The 27417-nt window shown below is 34.4% G+C and overlaps 4 protein-coding genes across 5 annotated transcripts; 3 read left to right on the plus strand and 1 right to left on the minus strand.

Annotated features, from left to right (window-relative positions):
• The first annotated feature begins 843 nt into the window (after positions 1–843).
• LOC114937987 (uncharacterized) lies at positions 844–1728 on the plus strand. The gene is made up of 2 exons (XM_029311674.2): positions 844–1037; positions 1138–1728. The coding sequence occupies exons 1-2, from the start codon at positions 1015–1017 to the stop codon at positions 1562–1564; spliced, it is 450 nt and encodes a 149-aa protein (XP_029167507.1). The 5' UTR covers positions 844–1014; the 3' UTR covers positions 1565–1728.
• A 7112-nt stretch (positions 1729–8840) lies between these two features.
• Positions 8841–10174, plus strand: mRpL40 (mitochondrial ribosomal protein L40). The gene is made up of 5 exons (XM_029311771.2): positions 8841–8947; positions 9123–9206; positions 9306–9476; positions 9688–9886; positions 9976–10174. Exons 1-5 carry the CDS (start codon positions 8922–8924, stop codon positions 10096–10098), a joined length of 603 nt encoding a protein of 200 aa, XP_029167604.2. The 5' UTR covers positions 8841–8921; the 3' UTR covers positions 10099–10174.
• LOC114938040 (uncharacterized) lies at positions 9722–19069 on the minus strand. Its single transcript, XM_029311770.2, has 4 exons — positions 18590–19069; positions 16346–16609; positions 12051–12462; positions 9722–11798 (listed from the first exon to the last, which is right to left on the minus strand). The coding sequence occupies exons 2-4, from the start codon at positions 16593–16595 to the stop codon at positions 11303–11305; spliced, it is 1158 nt and encodes a 385-aa protein (XP_029167603.2). The 5' UTR covers positions 16596–16609; positions 18590–19069; the 3' UTR covers positions 9722–11302.
• Qbp-1 (Queen brain-selective protein-1) lies at positions 13353–26494 on the plus strand. 2 transcript variants are annotated; one of them, XM_029311772.2, is made up of 4 exons: positions 13353–14027; positions 23770–23836; positions 24337–24475; positions 25324–26494. In XM_029311772.2, exons 2-4 carry the CDS (start codon positions 23784–23786, stop codon positions 25528–25530), a joined length of 399 nt encoding a protein of 132 aa, XP_029167605.1. In that variant the 5' UTR covers positions 13353–14027; positions 23770–23783; the 3' UTR covers positions 25531–26494. The 2 variants fall into 2 exon arrangements, with proteins under 2 accessions (XP_029167605.1, XP_029167606.1); XM_029311773.2 differs by lacking the exon at positions 13353–14027 and adding an exon at positions 22082–22848.
• Positions 26495–27417: the final 923 nt, after the last annotated feature.

Raw genomic sequence — 27417 nt, forward strand, 5'->3', positions numbered from 1 at the left:
TTGGAAGATTGCAACAAAATATTACAACAATATTGCAATATATTATGAGTTTGCAATAATGCTTGTTATTGCAACCATAAACTAATGTTGCATATACAGGTATATAAATGTAAATAAATCATTAATGAAAATACGTTGTAGTTCATTTATATATATTACAATATATAAATTATAGAATTTGGATTACATGCAATATTTCCGAAATATTAATGTCATGTTGCTACAAGTGTGCTGGAATGTTGTGCACTTATATCTCTGCAATGTCTTTATAATGTTGCATTGCAACTTGCAACATTGCAACATTGCTGCAATATAATTGCAATAATCTGTGCTGTATAGGGGGTGGTCGCACTCGTGACCAATTGTCAACTTTCCGCACTTGATACACAATATACTATTGTATTACAAATGCAGGCAAAGTGGCTTTGTGCGCGTTTCTGTGCGCGAGGTGGCCGATCGCACGCCGCCATTTTGCGGCGGCACGGTGCGGGAATAGCCGCGGCTCAGCCGTAGGCAATGGCTTTGAATGATAATCTAAGTTCTTCTTCACATGCGCACTAGCCAAAGATGATTCCTATTTAGATATTAAGTAAGCTAAGTTCTTCCTTACCGAACACACTCTCTTTTGTCTGCCTTTAATACTGTGATACTGTCTGTTACCAAAGAAGAAATAAAGTATTTTTTATACATATAACAAATATACTCATCACATACTTATCGATCCGAGACGCCTCAGCAGTGGTTTCTAAATAGTTATTATATATCTATCTGCATCCAAGACGCATGAGCAGGAATCTCTTTCCCGCTACATATATATATATATATATATATATATATATATACACGTGCACGAGCGCTACAGGCCGCTTTACGCACAGAAAACACGCACACAAAGTGTCACTTTGCCTGCACGTGTAATACAAAATACATTTATTTCTTGACGATATTGAATATATATGAAGTATAATATAATAATTATATTGTTATAGAGAGAGATAAATCAATTTTAAAAAAATGGAAAGAGTTCTTATAAATCGGTAAGTAAAACATAATACTTATTAATAAACAATGACAACTTTGTCTACAAATTATTTATTAATTTATATTTAATACAATATATATATGTATTTTATATAGGTGTAAAAATGAAAGCAAGAAGGAAGTTGAAAATGAAACAAATTATGTGGGTGAATTAAAGAAAATAAAAGAGTGTAAAAAAAGTAGTACAAATTTGCCACTAGTCAAAATCAATTATTTCCATCAAAACAATTTACTATCTGTTGCGACAAACAAAAATAGGAATGTAAATTTGGGCAAGATCAAGGGTAATTTTGCAGTGGAATGCCTTCCCGAATATAAACCAATTGTCCTGTTTAAACTGTTGACGAGGAACAATACCATTTCCAAGACTCTCGTTTACACAAATTCTGAACATACCGCACACAAATTGGCGCTTTTCATGCAATTATTGTTGAAACGGATAAATGTCACAGTTGGAGAATTGTCTATGAAGCAACATAAAAGTATTCTCAGTAAATTCGCAAGTGCAGAGATACAAGTGTAAGTTTTATGTTTTCTTAAGATAAAATAATTCTAATTTTTATAGGGCATTTTTTTCATTTTGCGATTATAGATTTGTTCTTTTTGGCTGAACTCGTAGCTGAACTGGCTGCACTAGTTCAGAGTTTATCTCTTTCCCTACAATGTGGAGTAAAAAAGATAAACTGAACTAGTGTAGCTAGTTTGGTTGAAAAGAACAGACCTAAATAGGACAATCAGGGGGTCGATTATGTGTAATTTTTTCTAAAGTGAAAATGTGAAAAGTGAAAAATTTCTTCCAATCACACATCGATTTCATTTTAAAATCAATGCGTGATTGGTGGAAATTTTGATTGTGATCTGATTGTCTTAGTTCAGAGTTTATCTCTTTCCCTTCAATGTGAAGTAAAAGAAGTGGAGTAAACTCTGAACGAGTGCAGTCAGTTCAGCTGAGTTCAACCAAAAAGAACAGACCTAATGTTTTAATGCTAATTTTCTTTACTAAGATAAAATATGTATATAATAAAAATTTTAATCTATTTGTGAAACTAAAGAAAAAAATAATTTTGTTTCAATAATTTGATTAATCTTGATTATTTTATTAGATTAATAAGTTCAAACATGATGGCTAGATATGTGGACATTCCGAATGTGAAACTGGTTATATCTTATGATGTCCCAATGTACGCCACTGACTATATGCATAGAGTTGGAAGACTTGGGCTAGCTTGTAAACCAAAGGTTGTAATATTCATACTCAAGTCAAATCAAATTGAGATATTTAAGAAATATCTAGGTGTTACAAATCTACTCGTGCCTAATATCGAGAAAATGAAATTGAATATCATGATGAATGAGGTCAGTTATCGAAGTTATCTAAAAAAATTGAAGGAACTTCTTGCGAAGGATAAGAATGAGAACTTGAATGAAAGGCTTTAAACGTAAACATGTGCTAAATGAGCTTGACCAAAATGCCAATAGAATTTAAAAAATAGTTTTTTAAGAACCAACGTACGAAAACGAAATGTAGCCCTTTTCTGTGTAAACTCCGTCCTACTTATGCAATTATTATTTCATAGTTAATAGATAACTTACTCGATTGTGATATTAAACTAATTTCCACGCTGAATAAGACACAGAACGTATACAGATAATATAGGATAATGTAAGATTAGCGTGCGCATGTCCGTTACCGTTCGGTGACAGCCCGTCAGCTGCTGCCACCAATACCGGGTGTCTGTGGAGCATGCGCAGCTCCATGAGAGCGAACCACCTCGAGAACGGCGGGAGAGCTGACACTCTCCTTCGGAAGGTATAACGAACCAGACGCGTTCGGTGTACGGGAGTCTTTTTGGAATTCTTTTGTTGAAACAGTTACTTATACTTAAATATATCTGTTCTACTTTCTTTAATTCACGGTGTTAAATATTCTACTCCAATCAGTTAATTCCTAATTGGTCCAATTGTTCCAAACTGCGCGCCCGCTTGCCACCTTTCCACGTCTCCTTTATTATCACTCGATATTAAACGGAAGCGCGTAAAACAATTTAAATAAGTTAAAAACCAGTAACTTACATCTCAGAAGTGGGATGATAGTGGATCATAAGGATCAATAGTGAAATTTGTGAACAGTAGTGAACGGTTAATTAGAATTATTAAGAAAACCGAGAATAGAAGTAAGCGAAAATCGGCAAAAGAAAGGGAAAAAATCGGAGCAAAGGAAACGGAAAAAAAGAGACATTCTTTAGAAGTAAACAAGGCTGTCCAGTAGGCTGTCCAAATCGGCGCGTCGATGGTTTGACACCCAGGGTGACGTAGCAGTAGAATCTTGGAGGAGCCTACGGGCTGAAATTATAAAAATATTTGATAGAAAGGTACCCTTTTATAGATCAATGCAGAAGTTAGAATCAAGGAAGTGGTTTCCGGCGAAGGAGTCCTTCGACGACTATGCTATCGACAAGCTGGCAATGATGCATAGACTGGACCTACCCGAGAGTAACCGGATCCAGCTTCTGATTGGCGGAATCCAGCAGACTCCGCTGAAGGCGACGGCGTTGTCCCTCACGGCCGACACGATGGACGTCTTCCTCGAAAAGATGAGGACCATCGCTCAGGGCATGGCAGAGACAGACCGCAGGACGTTGCAGTTACATCCGCAGGTCAAGGATAAGCAGGCCAAGGATACCTGCAAGAACTGTGGCAAAAGGGGTCACACATACAAGGAATGCAGAGGAGAGCCAAGCTGCTTCTACTGCAAGGAAAAGGGCCACCGCAGGTTTGAGTGTCCGATCCTGAGGAGGAAGGAACCCAGGGCGGCCCCTAAACCTACCGGTACGACGTTGGCGGCGGCGACCGTATCAGAGGAGACCCAGGAGTCCACGAGGATAGCAGCTGTACAGGAATCATCCTCAGAATTGGTGGTAGACGATCCCCTGATCCGAATGAGTCTACCTGAGATTAAAATAGAATTATTAGCGTTGATAGATACAGGCAGCCCTGTATCCTTCATAAAAGCAAGCGTATTTAATAAATTCGTTAGATCAGACGCGAAATCGGTAATTGCCACTAAATGTAATTTAAGAAATTTGTCAGATCAAAAATTGGATGTTATTGGTATAACTAATATAGCGTTAAATTTCGAATCTCTAAAAAGAAAAGAATTCAGGGCAAATTTGTATGTTTTGGAAAATGAATCGTTTCAAAGCGACGTTATCATAGGTCGCGAGTTTTTGCGTGAAAATAAACTCACTTTAGTTTATAATCCTGTGGCGAAAATACAGGATGAGAAGGTCAACTTGTTTGCGATGCTTCCCTTGTGTGTCGACGAAGGGCAAACGGAAACGCTGGAACAAATAATAAAAGAAAATAAAATTGACTTTGGTGAAGATACAAAAGTTTGTTTAGAAAAACTAATCTCTAGAGTTCAGACACAAAATGTTTCTAAAGTAAATGATGATTACCGGGTGGAAGTAAATATTAAAGATCCATCGATATACGCGTATGCCCCTAGGCGATTCGCAATGGTGGAGCGGAAGCAAATTCGAGACATTACCGATGATCTTCTCCGGCGAGGTATAATTAAAACGAGCGTATCATCGTACTGCGCCAGGGTCGTACCCGTGAGAAAAAAAGACGGTCGATTAAGGCTCTGCGTGGACCTCCGACCCCTGAATAGCCGGGTGTACAAACAAAAATATCCATTTCCTATAATTGAGGAATGTATTTCTAAATTAAGTAATAAAAAAGTCTTTACTCTACTAGATCTCCGCGATAGTTTCCACCAGATTAAAGTACACGAGAATTCGTACAAATATTTTTCATTTGCGACCCCGGATGGTCAATTCGAATATGTCCGCTTACCGTTTGGTTATTGTGAGGCACCGGCCGAGTTTCAAAAAAGGCTTATTCAAATTCTAAACCCTTTGATTAGGCAGGACAAGGTCATTGTATACATCGACGATGTTTTAATTCCATCTGAAACAGTAGAAGAAAACTTAGACTCCTTAGAGAAAGTCATGCTGATACTTAGAGAATACGGATTTGAACTTAATTTCAAGAAATGTAAATTTTTGAGAAAAAGTATAGAATTTTTGGGATATATAATCTCTTCAGAAGGAATCACTTTAAGTCCGCGGCACACAGAGGCAGTACGCAATTATAGACAGCCAAAAGATAAAATACAATTACAAAGGTTTTTAGGTCTTTCCAATTATTTTCGCAAATTCATTAAAAATTATGCTTTCAAAGTAAAACCTTTACAAAACTTGCTTAAAAAAGATGTAAATTTTGAATTTGATGATAAGTGTATTGAAGCATTTTCGAATATTAAAAAAGAATTGACGTCTTACCCGGTGTTAAGACTATTTGACCCCGCAGCTGAGACTCAGTTGCATACCGATGCATGCAGTGGAGGTATAGGAGCAGTCCTCCTCCAACGTCAGAGTGACGGTCCATGGGCCCCTGTGGCTTTCTTCAGTCAATCAACAAATGCGGCTGAATCGCGTTACCACAGTTTTGAACTGGAAATGTTGGCGATAGTTAGATCGGTAGAAAGATTCCATTTATATCTATATGGTAATAAATTCAATATAATTACTGATTGTAATGCGTTAGTGCACGCAGTCAAGAAAGCTAATTTGAATCCTAGGATAGCTAGGTGGACGTTAGCTTTACACAATTACACTTTCGATATTTCTCACCGGCCAGGTAATAGGATGATACACGCAGATGCCCTCAGTCGTAGTGTTGCACTTGTGGACGAACTTCCACTGGAGCGAAGACTCGAATTCCTCCAATTAGCAGACCCTGAAATTTTAAAATTAAGCAACGAATTAGAATTAGAAGAGAATGATAAGTTTGCGTTGATAGATGGGTTGGTGTATAAAAAAATAGATAATGAAATGAGATTTGTCGTGCCTGAGTCAATGGTCACAAATGTACTTAGAGCGCACCATGATGACATGACACATAATGGTTATGAAAAAACATTGATCGGTATTAAACAAAATTATTGGTTTCCGAGGATGAGAAAACGCGTTTTGAACTATATTGAAAATTGCTTAATATGTCTTACCGCAAACAGTTCCTCTAATAGACTGGAGAGCGAGACTCAATTGTATCCGTTGCCAAAGTCTCCCTTAGAATTGATACACATAGACCACTTCGGTCCACTCCAGGAAACTGTAGACGGCTATAAACATATTTTTCTTGTAATAGATGCATTCATTAGATTCACGTGGCTATATGCAACTAAATCTACCGGTGCGAAAGAGGCAATGAGGCTTCTGGATAATCTGTTCTCTATTTTTGGAAAGCCAGTAGAATTGGTCTCAGGTAGAGGTTCCGCTTTCACTTCGAATGAGTTCATTAATTATCTACAAAAACAAAATATTAAGCATAGAAAAGTGGCTGTAGCGGCTCCTTGGGCCAATGGCATGATTGAAAGAGTAAACAGATTCCTAGAAACTTCTTTGACTAAGCACATAGACTCTCAAATAGAGTGGAAACAAAACTTGAGCGAAATACAATACGTTATAAACAATACGCACCATTCGACAATTAAAGCCACTCCGTCAAAACTCCTGTTGGGATACGAACAGCGTAACCATAAAGACCATGCAATAGCTCGCATCACAAAAGCCTTGCACGATGTAGATCAGGATCTAGAATCAGATAGGAGCGTTAGTCGCGATACCGCTTTACAAACGACCGATATGATTAGGAATTATAATAAAATATACAAGGACAAACATAGCATTAAACCAACAAAATATAAAAAAGGTGATTATGTGATGATCAGAAATGACCGGAATAAAGTAGGGGTGAGTTCTAAATTGAAACCTAATTATAAGGGTCCATACTTAGTGGCAAAAAGTTTGGGATCAAATCGATATGTAATAACAGACGTACCAGGTTTCAATTTGAAACAAAAACCCATGAACACCGTCATGTCATCTGACCGCATAAAACCTTGGATAAAAGTTACTTCACCTGTAAATAATTAATTTTAGAATAGTTTGCGATATTTGAATAATTACTAGTAATAAGATATTAGCATAATAAATGTAAATATTGTCGTCTATTAATTTTTGAAAAGATTGTTAACATTAAGATACCGAGGCGCACGCATACCTGCGTAAATACATATATTACTATGTAGGATAATTGTGTTAAAGCGTACGTACCTGAGTTGAATTAGTCACAGTTTAATAACAACGGTGCAAATGCAGCGCACACTCACTTACTGTAAAATATATATAAATATATTTAACTTCGGGACGAAGTTAGATGTACAGGATGGCCGAGCTGTAAGATTAGCGTGCGCATGTCTGTTACCGTTCGGTGACAGCCCGTCAGCTGCTGCCACCAATACCGGGTGTCTGTGGAGCATGCGCAGCTCCATGAGAGCGAACCACCTCGAGAACGGCGGGAGAGCCGACACTCTCCTTCGGAAGGTATAACGAACCAGACGCGTTCGGTGTACGGGAGTCTTTTTGGAATTCTTTTGTTGAAACAGTTACTTATACTTAAATATATCTGTTCTACTTTCTTTAATTCACGGTGTTAAATATTCTACTCCAATCAGTTAATTCGATCCTAATTGGTCCAATTGCTCCAAACTGCGCGCCCGCTTGCCACCTTTCCACGTCTCCTTTATTATCACTCGATATTAAACGGAAGCGCGTAAAACAATTTAAATAAGTTAAAAACCAGTAACTTACAATAACATCAATAATATTTTATTGTCTAAGAGTAATACTAATTTCTGTGTAAACTCCGTCCTACTTATGCAATTATTATTTCATAGTTAATAGATAACTTACTCGATTGTGATATTAAACTAATTTCCACGCTGAATAAGACACAGAACGTATACAGATAATATAGGATAACATCAATAATATTTTATTGTCTGAGAGTAATACTAATTATTACTCCCGTTATTTTTTATTCTGTTGAAGGCAAATATTCACAATTTACAAAAGATAAACGGCATCATGTTTATTGGACGACGCAGACATAAGTTACTTGCTATTATATAATCTCATTACTCAGAACTAATTGTATGTATTAAACTTTTCTTTGTTATACTGTACATATAATAATACAGGAAGATGCTTTATTATAGTTCCTCAATTTTTTAAAGAATTTGTTGATGAAAAATTACATGATGTCTCAAATTTCACAGAGATGATTACAGCATACAATAATATAATCATAAACATACAATTGTATATATATATATATCGATATTGAATTACAAGTTATTAAGATGTCACTTTTCAATCGTTTTTAATGGAGGAAAATTTAAAAGACTAAACGGAAAAATAAACATCGGATATTTTTTTAAGAATATTTTTTTCTACACATTAATTATATGTAGTCTATAAAGTAACGAAAAGTAAAAGGTGGATTATATCAGTGTGTACTAATCAAATCAATTTTTAATTATGAATGTTTTAATCTTATTGTTTAAGAGCTATGTTATTTTGAATCTTATGTAATTTTGTATCTTTATATAAAATAAAAGAAAATATGCATAATATATCTGATTAAATTATTATTTCTCTCTGGTTATTAATAACTCTTAATATTTAAGTTTGAGTTTAAAATAAAATAGACAATATAATATATATAAATATATACATAGAGTCTTTAATTTATATATATATATTATCTATTTATATTGTCTATTTTATTATATATATATATATATATATATATATATATATATATATTGTCTTTTATATATATATTGACATCAGATTTTAGTAAATTTATAAGTTATGATGGCAATACTGCTATTACTAACATCTAGTGACACATACAGTGATGTTTTTATCGGAGTGGTCGTACAAGTACGAAGAAATTATCCTGCAAAAATGAATTTATTGCCTATATTTTCACGGTAAGTGTGTGGCTCTCTCATTTTAATTATTTATATAATATTAAAACGAATAATTTTGAGGAAATTTTTAATATAATTTAACCACAATTGTGTATCAAAAATATCTAAGTTTTAAAAATTTCATGTATAAAGATTAAATAATTATTAAATATTTCTATATTTACATTTTTTTCAGATTATCTACGCATATTATACCCGGTATTCGAAATATATCGGGATGTACTAATCCATTGTACTTCAGAGTCAGTAGTACGCTCTTGTAAGTTGTTATAATTGTTGTCAATATATTCATTGTAATTTGAAGAGTGTCAATTATGCATGTGCTATAATTATATTGTAATTTTAATTTACTTTGCAGAGGAGAACCGTTGAAAAAAAAGAAAAGGTTAGATCCTGCGATTATCAGGGCACGAGAAGACAGAAGAAAGAGAAAATTAGAAAAACAAATTCGAAGATTAGAAAAGGTCGCCAAACAACTGAAACCAATTGCTGAGATAGAAGTACCATATAAGTTCAAAGACGAAAAAGTGTACGTCTCCTTATAATATTAAAATCTTATTATTTGAAATTAATTATATGTGAAACAAAAATAATTAGTGACCTGTTAATTTTCTCTTATATATATTATAAATTAATATATATATTAATAATATATGTATACTATTATATATATATATATATATATATATATATATATATATATACATACCTATAATACTAATTATAAAAATTTATTTCAGGCAAAGATTGCGACAGCTTCCATCACTATCAAAAGAAGAAACGGAATCTAGAATCTTACTACAAAAAGAATGGACTAAGTACAAAACTCAACAGCATTTAGCTGATATTCAGATAATGGATTCTATATTATATTCACAACAGAGAGCACTTGATGAACTTAGAGCAGAATCAGAAGAACTATATCAAGAAGCAATACAAGTAATTAATTATTTTTATTCAAGAAATTGTAAAATTTACTTAATTTTTGATATTAGAACTTAATCTATGATATACATCTATATATTTAGGTGGATTTAGGACTTTTACCATATACAGCCAAAGGTCCATCGAAAACACCAGCAATAGAAAATTATGATAGTCCGGATGGAGAATATACAAACGTGACTCGGAAATATGAAGGAGAAAAATGAGAATTGGATGCTGTATGAAGAATTACATTCTGTGTCAGAAAATCTGTACGTAAATAAAGCATATATTTTTAGATTATCCATTGAAATGTGGATTCACACATTTAAGAATGTTATATAAGCTTATAGGATATAGAAAGCAATATAAAGTCTAATATAAGAAAAAAGGAAAAAATATTCTTTCTTATTTTTCTTTCCTTTGAAAGCTCTATTATTCAAATACATAACAAATTATTTTAAAAAGTATCTATTATAATATATTGAGAACTTTAATAGAATAAGGATTTATTCCATCTGCTATAAATTTTGAAGAGATAGAGTTTCATTAGACTTATATCTCATGTAAGATAAATTTAAATCATAGAATTTTATTTTAGAGAAGTTTGTCTCAATATTATTTAATATTAATTGCATAAGTCATATAATTTATAAGCTTATTTTATCATGAGTTTTAAAAGATTATATAACGCATACAAAACTTTGCAACATTTTAAATTCCACTAATTCCACTATCGACAATCTTGCAAAATAATTTTTCATATTATAATAAAACTTTTTTTTAAAAAGAGAGAAGTAAGGATTAGAATAATACTTTGCGAAACACAGAAAGAATACTTTACAAATATATGTATAAACAACGCAGTTCGCAATTTTTTCTCAATCAACACTACATTAACGTTATATTAACGAAAAATAGTAATACAAAGTAAGCGTATTTCCATTCGCCAGTTACATTAAAATTACGAATTACAAGTGTCAGTTCAGCCACGAATCGATCGACATGATATAATAAAATGTATGTCCGGTATAATTCTAAGCTATCCGGTGCTGCTGATCTATATCACAGAGTAATGTATATCTCTAAAGAAACATGCATTCCGAAAGCGTTGCGAATATTATCTGCATTCTATAATATCGCAAGCTTTTTCCTTTTGCTTCCTTTTCCGGGCAATATAAGTTGTGTCCAAAAGAATTTCTCCCAACTCTTTTAGATACCGCATAAAGAATGTCATAAACCTTTTGGGCACCAACGACGTCGTAAATCTTCATATACCCAAACGTATAAGAGACGTCTCTAAATCTTTTATACATAAGCGTCATCTTAAACGTACGAGACGTTTTTTCTTCATCATCATTGACGATGTTTCTCTCGAAGCCTCATAAATCTCTGGAGAAACGATCGAAAGAAAATATTCCTTCTCATCGTTTAGTCAAATTTCAGCTCGCGCTTGCACATGGGACATTTATCGCTCGTTTTCAGGCATTGCCGCAAACAATCCGCGTGGAAGAGATGATGGCAGGGCGTTACTCTGGCCTTGGTCATCCCGCTCAAACACACCGCGCACACATCGTCGAATCTCTCGATCTCCTCGAGGGTCGCCTTCCGGTACTGATTCAACACCTCGCGTTCTCGCCTTAACACCGCGCCTGAATTCTGCATTAGTTCCTTCCACCGTAGATAGACGTTGAGATACGTGGCGATTATCAGGAACCTCCAAGAGGCTGACGGCAGCAGGAAGATACTGAAGATCGCCGACATGGCGATTGTGAAACAGCGAAGTATCACCGGCGCGTACAGATTCTCGATGTTCTCCAGCGCTTCCAACTGCAAGAAGCCTAGAATCGTCGGGAACATCTCTACGAAGACCTTCTCCGTCGACGAATAATAGGTCCATGTGATTACCGTATAGATCAACGAGGGTCTGCAAGATCATAAAACACGAAATATAATAATATAATTAGACAAATTGAATTAATTACAACAAAAAAAGACGATGATAATATTTCTTAATTGCTTCCCAGATAGCATCGTGTCCAAAATTGATAGAGAAATATATTGTATAAGATTTCTTATAAGAAATCTTTAAGATATTTTTAAGATATTTTATGATATGATATCCCAAAGACATCTTAAAAATATCTTAAAGATGTCTTTGAACAATGAAGTCACTTACTTGTAATTATCGAGGCCTTGCTCCAATCCGAAAACTAGGAGCATGAAGGTTAACGTGACGACGAATGTAACTGCTTTGGTCCACTCGAGCACGATCTTAGTGGCCGACATAGCGAGATGCTTTATCTGGGATCGTTCGGTCAGGGTGACATACGGCGACCAGTCCTCCTTCTGAATTAGCTCCTTAATGTAGCCCACGCAGTAGGCTATCACGTTGTAGAACATGAGCGTGTACAAGCAGGTCAGTCTCTGTTGCGGTAGCAGCACCTTATCGGCCAGCATCAGGAACACTATCTGATTCGCCATCACGGAGAAGTTGCACATCTTTAGAAAGAGATTCTCCGCGCGATCCACCGGAGCGTACAACCTTCTCAAGAAGCGGTTCAGGGGATGCCATGCTCTCTTGGCTCCACCTTTAACAATATCAGTACATCGCAACACTTGTGATACGATGAAAAATTTGGCTTGTTTTTGACATTTATCGACTTATATATAAGAATTTAAAAAAAAGAAGACATTTTTATAAATAATAACGCACGAGGCTGAGAAGAAGTCTTAATGAAAAGATGACAAGATTAATGAGGATCAATTTTAAATCCCTTAGAGATATCAAGATCGGAATTATAATTCGAAAATATAAAGTGCGAAACTCCTCGAATACGTATACGTTCGAGAGAAGAGAAGTATATAATCAACGTAATTTATTTATACTTTTAAATTACAACGTTGAAGAAAGTTTCTTAATAATATATACCTCCAAATTACAACTTGAGAAGCGCGCGACTCGGAAAGGGTCATTTTTTTTAATCTCCCAGCTCGATATATCTCATATACGATGATGATGAAGTAACTAACGCATACAGACCGATGACTTCAATTTTCATATTGGCCTTATTCTCGCTTTTATACGTACAAAAACGTGGCTATTTATATCTACGGCCGGTCGGCAAGACCATCTTATACAGACGATCGAAGCGAGCGATCGGTAGTTTAATCGACAATATATTTTCAGGATATATACACATATCGAGCACACGACGAAGGAGCAATTCTCAAAAGTCACATCCCGCAGAGCGGCTCCTGGTCGATCGAACAAAAACCGTTTATAGCCGTCCGCGTAATTATCAAGGAAGATTATCGTTATAACGCTTATGCGGAGGCGAGCAAAAAAGAGACGCGCAGACACGCGACATCTCGTTATTATTATGCGCAAGAACACATTGATATGCGTTCGCCGCGAAGAGAGATCCTCCTCCGTTCTTTCTCATCGTCATTCCCACTTCTTCTCAGGGAGGAAAGAGAGAGAGAGAGAAGTACGCAAAGTACGAACGCGTGAGTGATTTTCCGGAGGTAGACTCGAACGGCGACCGACCAACTAACCAACCCCCCCGTTAGGGGTTCCATACGGAGGATGACAAGTTGCTGAATAACGTGACAGGGCGTGCTTTTAAACGTTAATAATAATCGCGAACCTGTTACCAGCTGATGCTGATATGTACGAACACGCGAAAGAGAGACGGTCAAAGAGGGAAAGAGGTGGCCCTCCCTCGGTCCACCGTTAATTGAGTATAACGTAATCGACGTGGCTTCGATGAATGATCGACTTCATTTTTAGTAACGAGTCCGAGAGCGAGAGAGCATTTGCATATTAATGGACATCAGTCAGGACGAGTCACCGACGACGTGGCGGCAGGACGAGACAGGAGGGACACTTGCTGAGGAAGCGACGGAGGAGGACACGGCTATACGTGGAACCGATATAGGATCCTTTCACATAGCAACCGAAGGATGACCCACCCACCTCCCTTCGCCGATATCGTCGATATCAGGACGAAGAGGGCTCTCTGGTACCTATAAAACTAACGGTGCCCGGTCTCCGGTCGAGCATTGAGCGACTTGGCGTCCGCGAGAAAGGAATCATCGATCAGAAACGAAACGACATTCAGCACAAGCAGCAAGAGGTGACTCCAGAGTCCAGGTAAATTATATACTGACGATTTACCGTGACCTACGATAAGGGGGCCGCGCCAATTTCGCGTTTTTTCAGATTGCAGATTAGAATAGATCGCTTCCCTAACAGCACACATATCCCGAAGACGTTCAGAGAACATCCCGAGGATGTTTGAGTATCTTCTAGATATCTTCTGAATCATCTTCTGAATCATCTTTCGGATATGTTGTGCTATTAGGGTTGTTGTAGAATTAACGTCCGAGAGGCAGCGAGATTTTTGTCGCATCATTTCGGCACGGCTAGTTTACTCTTTTTACAGTATTTATACTGTAAATTAAAATCCGAGAGGCAGCTACACTTTTTGTCGCATTATTTTGCATGGCTAGTTTAGCCATTTTTACAGTATTTATGCTAAAACATAGCAAAATGGCTATTAACTGCTCTATCATGTGTTCAGGTCCCGATGATACAGTCTATGAAATATGTAAGAAATAATCATATACTTGATATAAATAATCATATACTGATAAAAATTAGAACTATTATTAGAGCGCCGTATTTCAATGGTATTGTTAGCGTAACCATAACGATGGTTTTATCATGTTGTAGTATAATGTACTATTTTAAATCTCTCTGTAATCAGTTAATGTTGAACAGTTATAAATATAGATTCTTTCTTTCTAATATGTTGAGGATGTAAAGAATTTTTAATGCAAGAATATTTCTTAAAATTATTGTATTGAAGAAGACAGTTGTACTGTCGAAATGTTTACATGTTTATTTAATTGGTTTCCCAACTGTTGGATTAATTTTATTATTTTTTTATTATTTTTTATTTGTATGCCTGTAATAAAGAATCTTGTATTTGAGTTTCATATACTTGACTTATATCGGCAAAGTTTTTAGAAATATAATAATATAAACTTTTAGAAACATTTTAGTTTACTGTGTACTTAAGAAAAATGCAGTCGCCATCTTTTATCTTCTGTCCGGAACGCGTCAACTACGTAGGTTAAAAACATGTAATTAGTTAACTTATATTGATAAAGCTGACATTTTTTAAAAATTATAGTTTAATGCATAAAATGTAAGAAAAACGCAGTCAGCCAGTCATCAGTGTTCAAACGTCTAACCGCGCTGCATCTTTAGACGTTTGAATTTTCCGACAATGACTGACCGCATCTTTCTTATAATTTATGCCTTAAACTGTAATTAAAAAAAAATTGTTTAGCTTTACCGGCATCAACTGATTACATTTTTTAAAAATATGCGTTGCTATGATGCTGATTAGGAGATAAGATGGCTGACTGCATTTTCTTACATCTTATACATCTTAAACAAATATATTATTACTTTTTACATATATGTTCATTTTAGACTTTATCGGGTCCTGAACACGTAGTGGAACAGCTGATGGGTCATTTTGTTATGTTTTAGCATAAATATTGTAAAAAAAGATAAATTAGCTATGCAGAAATTGGCATAAAATTAGGGCCCCTGTCTCCTGGACTATTACTGTGTGTCAAGTATATACAATTATAAGGAATTTTATTCCATTATATCTCGATTTATCATTGATGTTTTGCGAATACCAAATACTGCGACACTACTATCGTGTGATGTTAGATTATACTCTGAAAACGAGTATTATTTATTCATATGATTTAAAATTGGATATCTAGTATTTAAATATTTTAGAGAAAAAGAAATTTCAGAGAGATTATTTTTTATTTATAGATTTACAATTTTTTAATTCTATCTAATAATTACAAAATTATTTAATCTTTTTTAAATAATTTTATATAAAATTCTATAATTTAACCGAGTGTCAAAACTTACGAGTAGAGAATATACTAATACTACTCGTCAATAACTAATTTTCAATTTAAAAATGAGAGCAATAAAATGTTTGCGCACTACATGTAGAATCTTTTGCACTACACATGTAGAATCAAAAGATTAAATCTAAATACAGAATAATCATCTCTAGAAATATTTTTTCCTCTAAAATAATAAATAAAAAGCTGCAGTATAAGACTAAAATCAAGAAGTGGAAAGAAAGAGAAAAGGAAAAATTCTCAACAAAATGTTAAAATATATCTATACTGGTCGTTAACAATTAATAATATTAATATTTAATTAAAAAAATGAGAGCAATAAAATTTTTGCACGCTATGTAGAATCAAAGAATTAAATCTAAATACAAGATAATCGTCTTTAGGAATTTTTTTCTGAAATAAACAAAAGGTGCATTAAAAATAAAATGAAGAAGTTAGCATTAAAGAAAGAATAAAGAGAAAAGGAAAAATTCAGGATAATGTTAAAATATATATGTCTTGTTATACCTTTGACCGCTTCGGCGAGAGTCTTTAGAGTCGGGACCGGGTACCTGTAATTCGCGCTTAAGACCACTGGTAATACGAGAGCTGAGTATAATACTGGCGCAGGCGATGGTAAAAGCGGCAATGGACTGCGTGGACAGTAGGGCAGAAGAAGAACCGCGCTTAGAAGGCAGACACTTTGCGCTGTCTTTTCCTTATCAACTGTCAGCGAGTTTGCGCGGACGCGGCGTCTTACTCGCGCTATCATGCCCATCTCGAGAAGTCCTCCTGAAAAATTCACGAAATCTCCATTAATTTACGTCTATCTATTAATATATTCTCTCGTGAAAATTTGCATTGAATCTCAAAATCGATAAAAGTTCTTATTCGAGATGTCGCTCGTTCAAAACGGAATATTATTAGATCAGAAAAGGAGACTCTAATTAGATAGAATTTTTGGGGAGGAGATAGATATCATAGTTTGAAGAATGAAAAAAAATATCAGGCTACAAGATAAAAATGGTCGAAATAAATATTGTATCGCTAAGAATTTCGATTAATTAATTTCAAAAATCAGTTTCAATTAATCACGCATTTATAGTCTCTGTTAATTGCTTAATGACAAGTTCGAGATGCCAAAATAACTACATTGAGTTGAAGTCACTATTCAGGTTCGCCAGAAATCGTTCGCGCGACTTGCTCTTGGCAAGTTCTCTACTTAGATCTTTAAGTCTTCTGCATCTTTGTGCTTCTTGCTTCTCTATATTGGACGCTTCAAACTATTTTTGACTGCAAAAAATTCTCTTCTCACAAAGATTCTCGCAAAGATTTATCTTTCTCCCTCTCTTGGAAGAGAAAAGCAGTGCTTCCGTTTTACGTTCACGATTTACACCATCTTTCCTCCTGTATGTTTATTCAAAGTTTGATATGCATGGCGTTTGTTGCTCCTCGAGTCAGGGGCCATATATATTTTTCGACGTCTGTGGATAACCGAAACGATAATCAAACAGTTCATCTTTTTTCGACCTATCTATCCTCGATACGCGCAAACTCATCTATCTTTCTCGAAAAAAAAAGATTACCCGGCTATAAATCGCAAAATTGTCCAACACCTGTTAAATTAATTGCGGTACTTTTTTTACAATTTCAAAAATAAATTTTTTTTGACCAATTTTTTTATCCATTATAAAGTTTATTTTTTTAATTTTTATTTGTTACATTATAATTGATTTTTAAATATATATTATTTACAAATCAGACTTTTTTTTCTCTCCTCTTTGAATTATCGTGCACGTTGCAACATTCGCGGTAATGCATGTTGAAAGACACGCGATGTCAGATGATTCGATGATGATCACATGTTAGAAAATGGCGAAGACAACGTGGCACATTTGGCGCAAATTTTGGAAATCGCATTTTGTGGTTAACAACAATATATCTTGGTACAGGCAAAACAAAATTTCCGTGATGTCAATGGTCAATGGTAAACATGTTTATTTGACGAATTTGATTCATGAAAATCTGAAAACAGAAACATGTGCGTCAAGAAAATACTGATCTCAAGTCATTAACATATAGCGAAAGCGCACGTCACAAGTCGCAATGAAATCTGAATTTTATAGGTAAAAACAGGAAGAGAGATTGCAAATTCTATATACATACTTAAGGCTTTTATTTTTATTTTTACTAAAAATTTAAAAACATTTATTCTCCATTTTAGAGCATATTTATTTATTTATTTATATTTAAATATTAAAATATATGTCTACTCGATTGTTATTCCATATATATATATATACATACATATATCGAAAGCTGTATGAAGTAAATAAGACGCAGAATCAGATACCGCATTTAGCTCAAAACATATGATGGAAACTTCTAAATATGCAATCATCGCAGGTCCGGTGCTATCGGTCTCATGACTTCCGATACACGTGTCTATTTTTGACTTTTCATTAAATTTTTTTTCGAATAATAATTCATCATTTTTATCAGTTGACTTTAATTAACTATTTTTGATCTTAAGCTTTATCAAGATTTAAATCACTACCACATAAAAGAGAAAGGGTTCAATCTACGTTCAATGATACAAAAATTATATAATTATAAAAGAATGCTATAATTGTTTAATACTTTAACAAATACAATTTTAATAACAAAATTTATAATAAATGATTAAAAATGTTATTTTCATTATTAAATTTAATAACAAATTTTAATAATATATGTTCAATTGTTAGAGAATAAAATGTCGCTGATACTCACTCTATCAAACTACGATAGAAAAAGTGTATTCAACTCTTCACAAGTAACTCGCAAACTCCGAGAGTACCGGAGGAATTCCTCGCACTCCCTCTCTCAGAATCCGAGTTCACTTTCGCGTCTCTTCAGGATCTCACTGTGGAATGAATATGCCGCCGCCGTTTGTTAGATCGCACACGTCCAAAACGAATGCTAACTGGTACGATACTGACTACCCTGTCAGTCTTTGTACCAGCGAAGCAACGAGACACGGGGCAGAGTGTGTGCGTGCGTATGTGCATGTGACAGAAAACTGAGAGAGCTAGGGAGGAGAGAATGGCGCAAGAGAGGAGAAACGCGACGATCGTTATAGAAAAACGAGAAATAGATCGAACAAAGGGAGGCGAAATAAAATTCGAGAGAAAAGCTATATGTATATATAGAGGTAAAAATAGGAGGTAAGATAGAGGAGATGGATGAAGAAGAGGTGCAAATAGGAGGGAGAATTTTGGCATTGGCGTTGAGCAACGCAAATTTCTTCGGCTATTCTTAGCGAACAGAGGCGCGATGATGTCGCGTCGGACGCGTTTTCCGATCTGCGAAAATTCCCTCGCGGATTTTCTTGATGTATCATCTCTTCGTGCAGAATGCTGATGCGTCTCTTATGTTCCGAATGAGTGACGAACACGCAGCTTCTATATGAGACCATTCACGTTTTCGGCTTCCTATAGATTACGAGCTGTCAAAGTGAGCTGTCAAATTTTCGAGAGTCCCATATATTTCAAAATTATTGTAATATAAGTGAATATTTTCTATAGATTGATCTTCTTATTTTTCTCTTATATTATACACACATCGAATTTTCTCTTAGAATTTATCCTGAAAATAATGGTAATCGTGGGACAATAAGTATTGGAAACATTTTATAAGAGTTTCTCTGATTAAATATTTACTACAATAAAAAATATTAATATCCATCACAATAAAATATAAAATAAGTTCGATTAATTTTACTATGTACATAGTAAATAATATTTTTTATTGTGGTAAAAATAATTGGAGAAATTCTTAAAAAATTCTCCCAATACCATATTGAATCATTCCAAGATTACTATTATTTTCAGGGTAAATTTTAAGAGAAAATATTCTCCGTGTACATCTTAATCCATCGGGTTGGTAAAGATCATTTTATGAAATGATGCAGTCACTAAAAATCTTATATCTATTTTATATTCTACAATATTAAGCAAAGCTATGACCTTATATTTTCTTATCTTATACATATAAATTTTACATCATTTCGCTATCTCATAAATAACACAAAAATTTTATCGAAAAATATTTCAGAAATTTTATTACTTTTGCTTCAGTTTAACATCTAAAATTATCGACAAAATATATTATCTCAATACTCGTTATTTACATAATTCCTATTATAATTGTTTTACTCTATAACATTGCAAATATTTATATTAAGCACACATAAAATAATGATATGAAAATTAATGCGGTTGCATAAAAGAACTGTTAAATTACTAAATAATTGCGAAATTATTTCGCTGTATTAAATTTGAAGGAATTAATATCTGCGAGGCATCAATGAGAATTCCGCGCGCTGAATTTCATTGTCTGGCGATGAGCGTCATTCACAGACGCAGAAAGCGACGATTATAGCTGATGATTCCGCTGGTTCCTAGTATCCCGGTGATTGCGTAGTGACTATTGACAATTTTCACGTGAGACTAATTTCGATGTCACGAAAATAAACAGTATAGTTAAACAGTGATATATATATATATATATCTATACAATAATATTGTTTTGCGCGGGAGTTTCTTAAACGTGGGACGTGTCGCATACCATGATGATGATGATGATTCCGATTCGCGATTTAACATAAAGTTTGCATTCGTAAAATAGAATTGTTCGACTGCTGATGGTATTAATTTCTTATCTTTTCGATATAATATATTATCAATGAAAAATTGTAAATCTGGGTCCGCGATCCTCGGAGATGCATATTTCACGTGTCATTGACCCGATTCTCGTGGTATACGCATGTTTTCGCTCGGATCGAGGGAGAGAATCGGCCGTCTGGGAAGCTAATTTTACGTCGTCTCGCGGCGAGTTTAGAAAGACTCGCAGTCACGCACAGTGACCCACAATAAAGACGTAACGTCGGTCTCCGCAGAAATAATCGTCGAAAAAAAATATATCTCCGCGATTGTGCGGGGGAACAAAAGATTGTCGAATATTGAACCATAAATCGTGTATAGTTGCGCCGGATCCGCGCGAGACAAAATATTTTGCAAGGCGCCAGTCGTAATCTGCATTTCCGTTATCTTATTGTAATGCGATTTTTGCAAAAACATTGCCGATTGCGCACACTCTTCGACACATCGTTGCTACGTGCTCTTAGAATCCCTACCCTAAACACCGCGTTGATACACAATAATTCATTACTATATTCCGAAGAAAGGCTCGCGTGAAAATTATATAATGATATTGTGTCGCAAAATCAAGCATGTAACTCACGAATATAGAAGCCTTGAAAAGCTCAGGAGAAGATAATTACGAAATTACAAGGTCCGAATCAGTATCGTTAGATTCATATATTTATTGTATTTTTCCAGAGCAAAGTCTCTTCGCAACATTTATATGGCAAAATGAGATTACTTTATTTTTTGGAGCGACTTCCCGAAAATAATAGGCTACATTATATAGATAAGAATGTCTGCAACAATTGTACAAAATGCCAGACGAAAAGGAGATTATGTGTAACAGTATGAGATAAAAAAAGAAATTCTTTTATTATTACACTCGCGTTTACAATAAAACGTAAAGGAGGCCGCGAGATTCGCGGTCTATCAATGCTGAGTCAGCCACCAGCAGTTTTCTTGTTTTTGAACGAACATTCATAGGAAGTCGTATACTTAGGAGGGAAGAAGGGAAGCCTTGTTCGGCGGAAAGTGGATCATATGGCCGTGTGAGATGTTTGTGTTTATTATTTTTAGTTTAGTACAATCAGACAAAAGCACAGAAGAGATTTGCTTGTTATTTTTATTTCGAGAAACGATGCGCTTTTTCGATCAATGAACCCGCGGAATTTAAAAACTCCACCTCTATTTAGCGCCGAAGATTCTGCAAGATCATTTAATTATGACTTTTTTAATTTAAAAACATTTTTTATTATAACTTATAAGCATAAATGAGACGAGTACAATCAAACCGCAATCAATGCATAATATTACGATCTTGTTCCTCATCTGTCTGATACGACTTCCGCACTATCGCAATTTGCATATAGAATATTGCAATATATATGCCGAGAAAAGAAACTAATCGTATTAAAATATATATTATCGCTTTATTTATTTATTAACATCCAATAAATATCGTTAATTAAAATATATCTTATCTCATATTCTTACTCACCAGCATGGTATAAGATCGCAGAAGTTTTCCAGCTTAATCCAGACGCAACTTTTCTGATTATGTATTTTCAATTTATCTCGAACGGATTTTCCTCGTACTACATTCGAAGTTTATCTCTGCGCAGATTTAAGAGGAAAATAATTGTTTTCGAAATTTGATCCGACAGAACAATTTCGCTAGACGCGAGGATTCGCGAATTGCATCGGGTCGGGATGTGCGAGCGCTTCTCCTCTCATTATCAACGAATTGGTTCAAGCCGGTAGTCTTTGCCCCCGACTTTGGAGTCACGGAGGCTGCCGCTAAATCGTTTCGCTATATACGGAGTGGGGATCCTTGATGTGGGGCATCAGTTTTGCCAGTTTAATTCGCGAGACGAGGCGCGAACGCTTTTCCGCGACTCTCGCATCGCGGTTGCTGCCTATTTAATTATCATCATCATCATCATCATCATCATCATCATTATCATCCTTTATCATCATTACAGCCTGATTTAGTAAACATCATGGAATATCGAAGACTTGTATTTACAGAATATCGTTATGGAAAAATTCATTAAGATCGCTAATGATTCTTCGCACGATCGCTAAGCAAGGTGCCCAAGTTAGAGACTGAAGTGTGTGTGGTGTTCCTTCTCTCTCTTTGACGAGCTCATTACACGATATAATTACGTATATATAGGTACCTTATATATCTGATTTATAATAGCAGTACGTGATATACTGGCGATGAAAAATCGACTCGGAAACACGGTGGTGTCGACGTTTCCTGGATGTTTGATATTTCCGGATCGACATGTAGTGAACTACTTTGCGTAATGCCAAGACATTGAAGCGGGGTGATTGAACTCGGTAAAGATAATTGAAAAGATAATTGAAAAGATAATTGAGAAGATAATTCGCGCATCTATTGGGATAATTGGGATTTTACGAGATACTTTTATTAGAACCCAATTGCATCTTTTTTTTTACAAAACAGTCTATTCGTCATTCTATGTTATTATTGAATCTTTTCTACAACATATTAATTTTTATTAAGTTGTAAAGGCATATATTATTAAATTAATTAATGAAACTCAAGGCTATGTTAAATTGTATAAATACTGAAAGTAACGTTTTGATAGAAACATCAGAAAATTTATAAAATTTTTAATAATAATTATGCAAAACATTATCACAAATAGCAGAAGTCGCATGTAATATTAATATATTTTTATAATCTCTATTTAACATAAATTTTCTCTTTTTCTTTTTTTGCTTATTTCTTTTTCACATTTATGCTCCGTCTTTAGAAACACCATATGTATTCATTAAAATTAATCGTAAGAATCGTTTGCCTTACCCTAGTGAGAAAGTTAATATCAATTCGATGTCGAATCAATCGATATCAATGCTATCAAAATGACACATTGATATGTCTAAATATTAGAGGAACATTGATGCAGTTTTAAAAAATTTCTATCTTTTTTCGATGTACTCTGAAATAATCATAAGTATTTGGTTTGATAAGTTTTATAACAAATTTTCTAAAATTTAGCGTAATTAAACGCAAGAGTACTCATTGGATTAGTTTTTTTATTGGATAGTCATTAAATTGACGAGAGATTTCCATAGATAAAAAAAAAGATAAATAAATGACATGTGAAGAGATAATAGATATAAATGATATAATTGCATTTCTTGAAATAAAAATTACCGATTAAAATTTCAGACGACTTTATATAAAATTTAGCAGTAAAAAAAACATTAGGAGTCAATGCATCTCTGTTTCAGACCGGCGAATCATCATGCTTACTTTCCAATTTACTCACGCGATCGCCTTTCTGGCCACAATCTTCCTGTAAGCATTGTAAACGAAATGAATGACAGAGATAAAGTCAGGGTTGGGTAATAACTAGTTGATTTAAAATGTATTAATTTTCAACTTCAACTAGTCTGAATACTATTATTGTTTTTTTTATAAGTTATAAATGTATTATTGTTAAATTAAAGCATTATTAATTTTTATGTTCATTTGTCATTAATGGTAAGTATAAAAAAAAAATATATTTTATAATATAAAAATAAAAATTTCTTTGTTATTATAAATTTTGAAAGAATTAACAAACAAAATTCTAATATCTAACATAAATAATATTTGTAAAAATGAACTTTTGATTTAACTTCAGTTATAATTTAATCTTAACTTAACTTTAACTGATTGTGAGTTAATTTTTTGTTCATACAACTTTGAAATTAATTTTACAAGCAACTTAATTTTCAAAAAATCATTAACTTACCCAACCCTGGATAAAGTCTTACATAAATTCCAATTAATGCGATCTTAATACAATATTTTAGAATCGGCAAGTGCTACGCTCATCCCACACTCCAGCGGCAAGAGGTGAGACCGTTGTGTGTGGGCTGCGGCAACGATTGTGATAAATGCGAGTTTGGTTTCGCAATATCGGCTCTCTGTGGTATCGCCGAATGTCGACGAGTAAGTAACAACATCGATTACACAATTGCATAATTGTATGTGCGATATGTGCATTTTCATAACAAAAAATCATTCTGAAGAATCTCGCCAAACTAATCTTGGAATTGACGTTCAACTCTAGAAAGCTGCACTAAATTTCGAGGTTTATTCATTCGCAGGACAGAAACTCATATTGATTTTTTTAATATATATATTTTTTCTATTTATTTTATATATATTAATCTATTTTTTTCTTTATATGTCCTTTTTTCAACTAGCTGTCCTTTAGATTTATTCATTTTCTCAAATTTTAATTTTGTCCTTCATTTTAAAATTTTGTCCTTTATATTCTAATTTTATCTTTCATTTTTTACTTAGTATTTCAAATGTCATACTAACGTTTGAACTTTTACGAAAACATTTGACAAATGTAGTTTCCTGCAAGAGAGCGACATGAGTTATTTTTAATGAGTTTCAAACTAAGGGCCAGTTTCACCATTTCCGATTATCTCAATCGACTGATTAAATTCAAAAATTGCCAACTTAAAACTGATCAACTTTATCTACATTTATAATAAGATATCTGTACTTTGCGGTTGGCAATTCTTAAATTTAATCGGTCGATTGAGACAATCGAAGAATACGTGATAGAATCATAATTATTTTTTTTTGCTTACTAATTTCCAGTTTGAATTTGAATGTAGAGGATTTGGAAACATGTAAAAAAAAAACAAAGCCCTAAAAATTGTCTTTTATCTTCTCTTTGAAAAAATGGTCACCGCATCGACGTCTCTCGTTGGATTAATTTCTGTTTGAAAAATACGAGAAGCGAAAGACTCTTTTCCCGTCTTATCGGCCTCGTTTTCTAGGGCCCCGGCCAGATTTGCGGCGGTCCGAGCGAGGCCTGGGGCGTGTGCGGCGACGGATTGATCTGCAGTTGCAACCGATGCGCGGGCTGCAGTCTGGACTCCCTCACGTGCTTCCCGAATCCTTGCCTGCCCCATCAGAGCCTGGAGTCGCGGAGCCATCATCTCGAGATCCTCGACAGATTTCCTCTCGACAGAATTGCCAAGTAAAAACGGAAACCCAGCCCGCTCCGGATAAACGAAAAGGATGACGGATATGGATGGATGGGACGACGAATGCGAGAAGCGAATGAGAGAGAGAGAGAGAGAGAGAAATGCGGATATATATTAACGATTTTCCGAATTATTTATTGCATTTCACGATACGTGTATAATCCCATTAGGTATCTACGATTGTGATAGACAACTCGTCGGGGCCCGGGTCTCTGTTTCCTTCCCGCGAAACGACGGAGCCCCTGTCCGTGTTTAATGGCATTTCTGTGATTTTTTAATTACTGTGTTAATTAATGAATTGTCGCGCTCTTATTCCACGCACGCCTGAATGAAACGCGGATGCGCGCGCGTGTGCGAGCGTGCGTCGCCGGCTAGCTTGATCTCGTGAGATACTCGAATGAATCATCGCGCATGCTTCTTGGCTGTGAATCGCATATATCTCTCGCGGATTACGCGCGCGAGGCGATGACTGGGTCCTCGATGTTCCCATGCGAATCCACCGTTTCCGCCGAAAATCGAGAGTGTCAATCGAAATGCACAATACACGGGAGAAAATGTCGCGGATAAGAAGAGGATTCTCCGTGCTGATCGTTCGATATTGTGGAATCGAACAATTTCCTCCAACTCTTTACGCACTCGATTTCATATATATTCGATTTTCAAATTAAATTTTTTTAACATTCTCTCCCCCAAAAATAACGCGCGTTTAATTAGACAAATATATGATTAACATGTCATTATTGCTTCTTTAATAGACTATTATTAATATTTAATAAAAGAGAAAAAGTGTACTATTATTTTGTTATTTTTTTTATAATTATCCGTTGGTGTCTTAAAAATGTGATAAGTATATTTTACGTAGCTCTCGGTATTTTTGCGGAGACCGGCCGTGAATGTTTGGTGAACGCCACCCTATATAACGAACAACAAAATAAAATTGGCTGCATTCATATGCACATTATTGATATTGACTTCTTCTTACCTTGTTCCCTCACCCAAATAACTTTGTTTATGTTTATTCCGCTCTTAAGCGGAATTAGTGTATTTTTATTCCCAATAACAGATGAGATAAAATTGTTTCTTCATGATGATAAATGAGATAAAATGATTTGTTTACAATGGTAAATGAAAATAACTTTTATGTTTCTAACAACGAATTCATTTTTTTCTTATTTCCTAGATTTCTTATGCGCGTAATTTGTTTATTTAAATATATTTTTTTCATTACATGCGTTTCGCAAATTTTGTTAAGAAAAAGCTAGAAAATATGACTGTCATCACTGATATAAAAATTGAAAGTTTTATCTCGAATTTCGAAAATTGCATACCTCTTTTTTATAATCAAATGTTGTCATACAAAAATTACAAGCTGTTTTTCTTTTATCTGATAATAGCTTTCTCTCATTTATTTTTTACCTTGAATTAACAAATGTGTTGACATGTTAAAATGCACAAATATGCATATAATGATTTTGTTTGCAATCAGTTAAAAAATATCACACGATTGCACTGTTTTGAATAATATAAAACATACTCACTATTAAAACGGATTTCCATTCACAGTTTTTATAATTTTCATTTATATTAGACGTGCTAAAAAATAATTATAAAGATTAAAGGTTTATACAATAAATCAAAGCAAAATTGTGAAATATAATGCAAGTATATAGTGACAAATAGTATATGTACATCTATACACTACTCATTATACAAATAGATATTATTTATCGACAAGATTTACGTAGATACGAAAAATTACGGTACAGAAATATTATACAGAATATCTTCAACTTGCATTACTCAAATTATCGTAATTAATACTTTAATTACATCGCAATAAAAATAACAAGAACATATTTCAATAGATCCACATAATCATTTAAC

Source organism: Nylanderia fulva, unplaced genomic scaffold, assembly GCF_048542155.1.
Source record: "Nylanderia fulva isolate GAGA-0341 unplaced genomic scaffold, ASM4854215v1 Scaffold4, whole genome shotgun sequence".
Taxonomy (NCBI): Eukaryota; Metazoa; Arthropoda; class Insecta; order Hymenoptera; family Formicidae; genus Nylanderia; species Nylanderia fulva.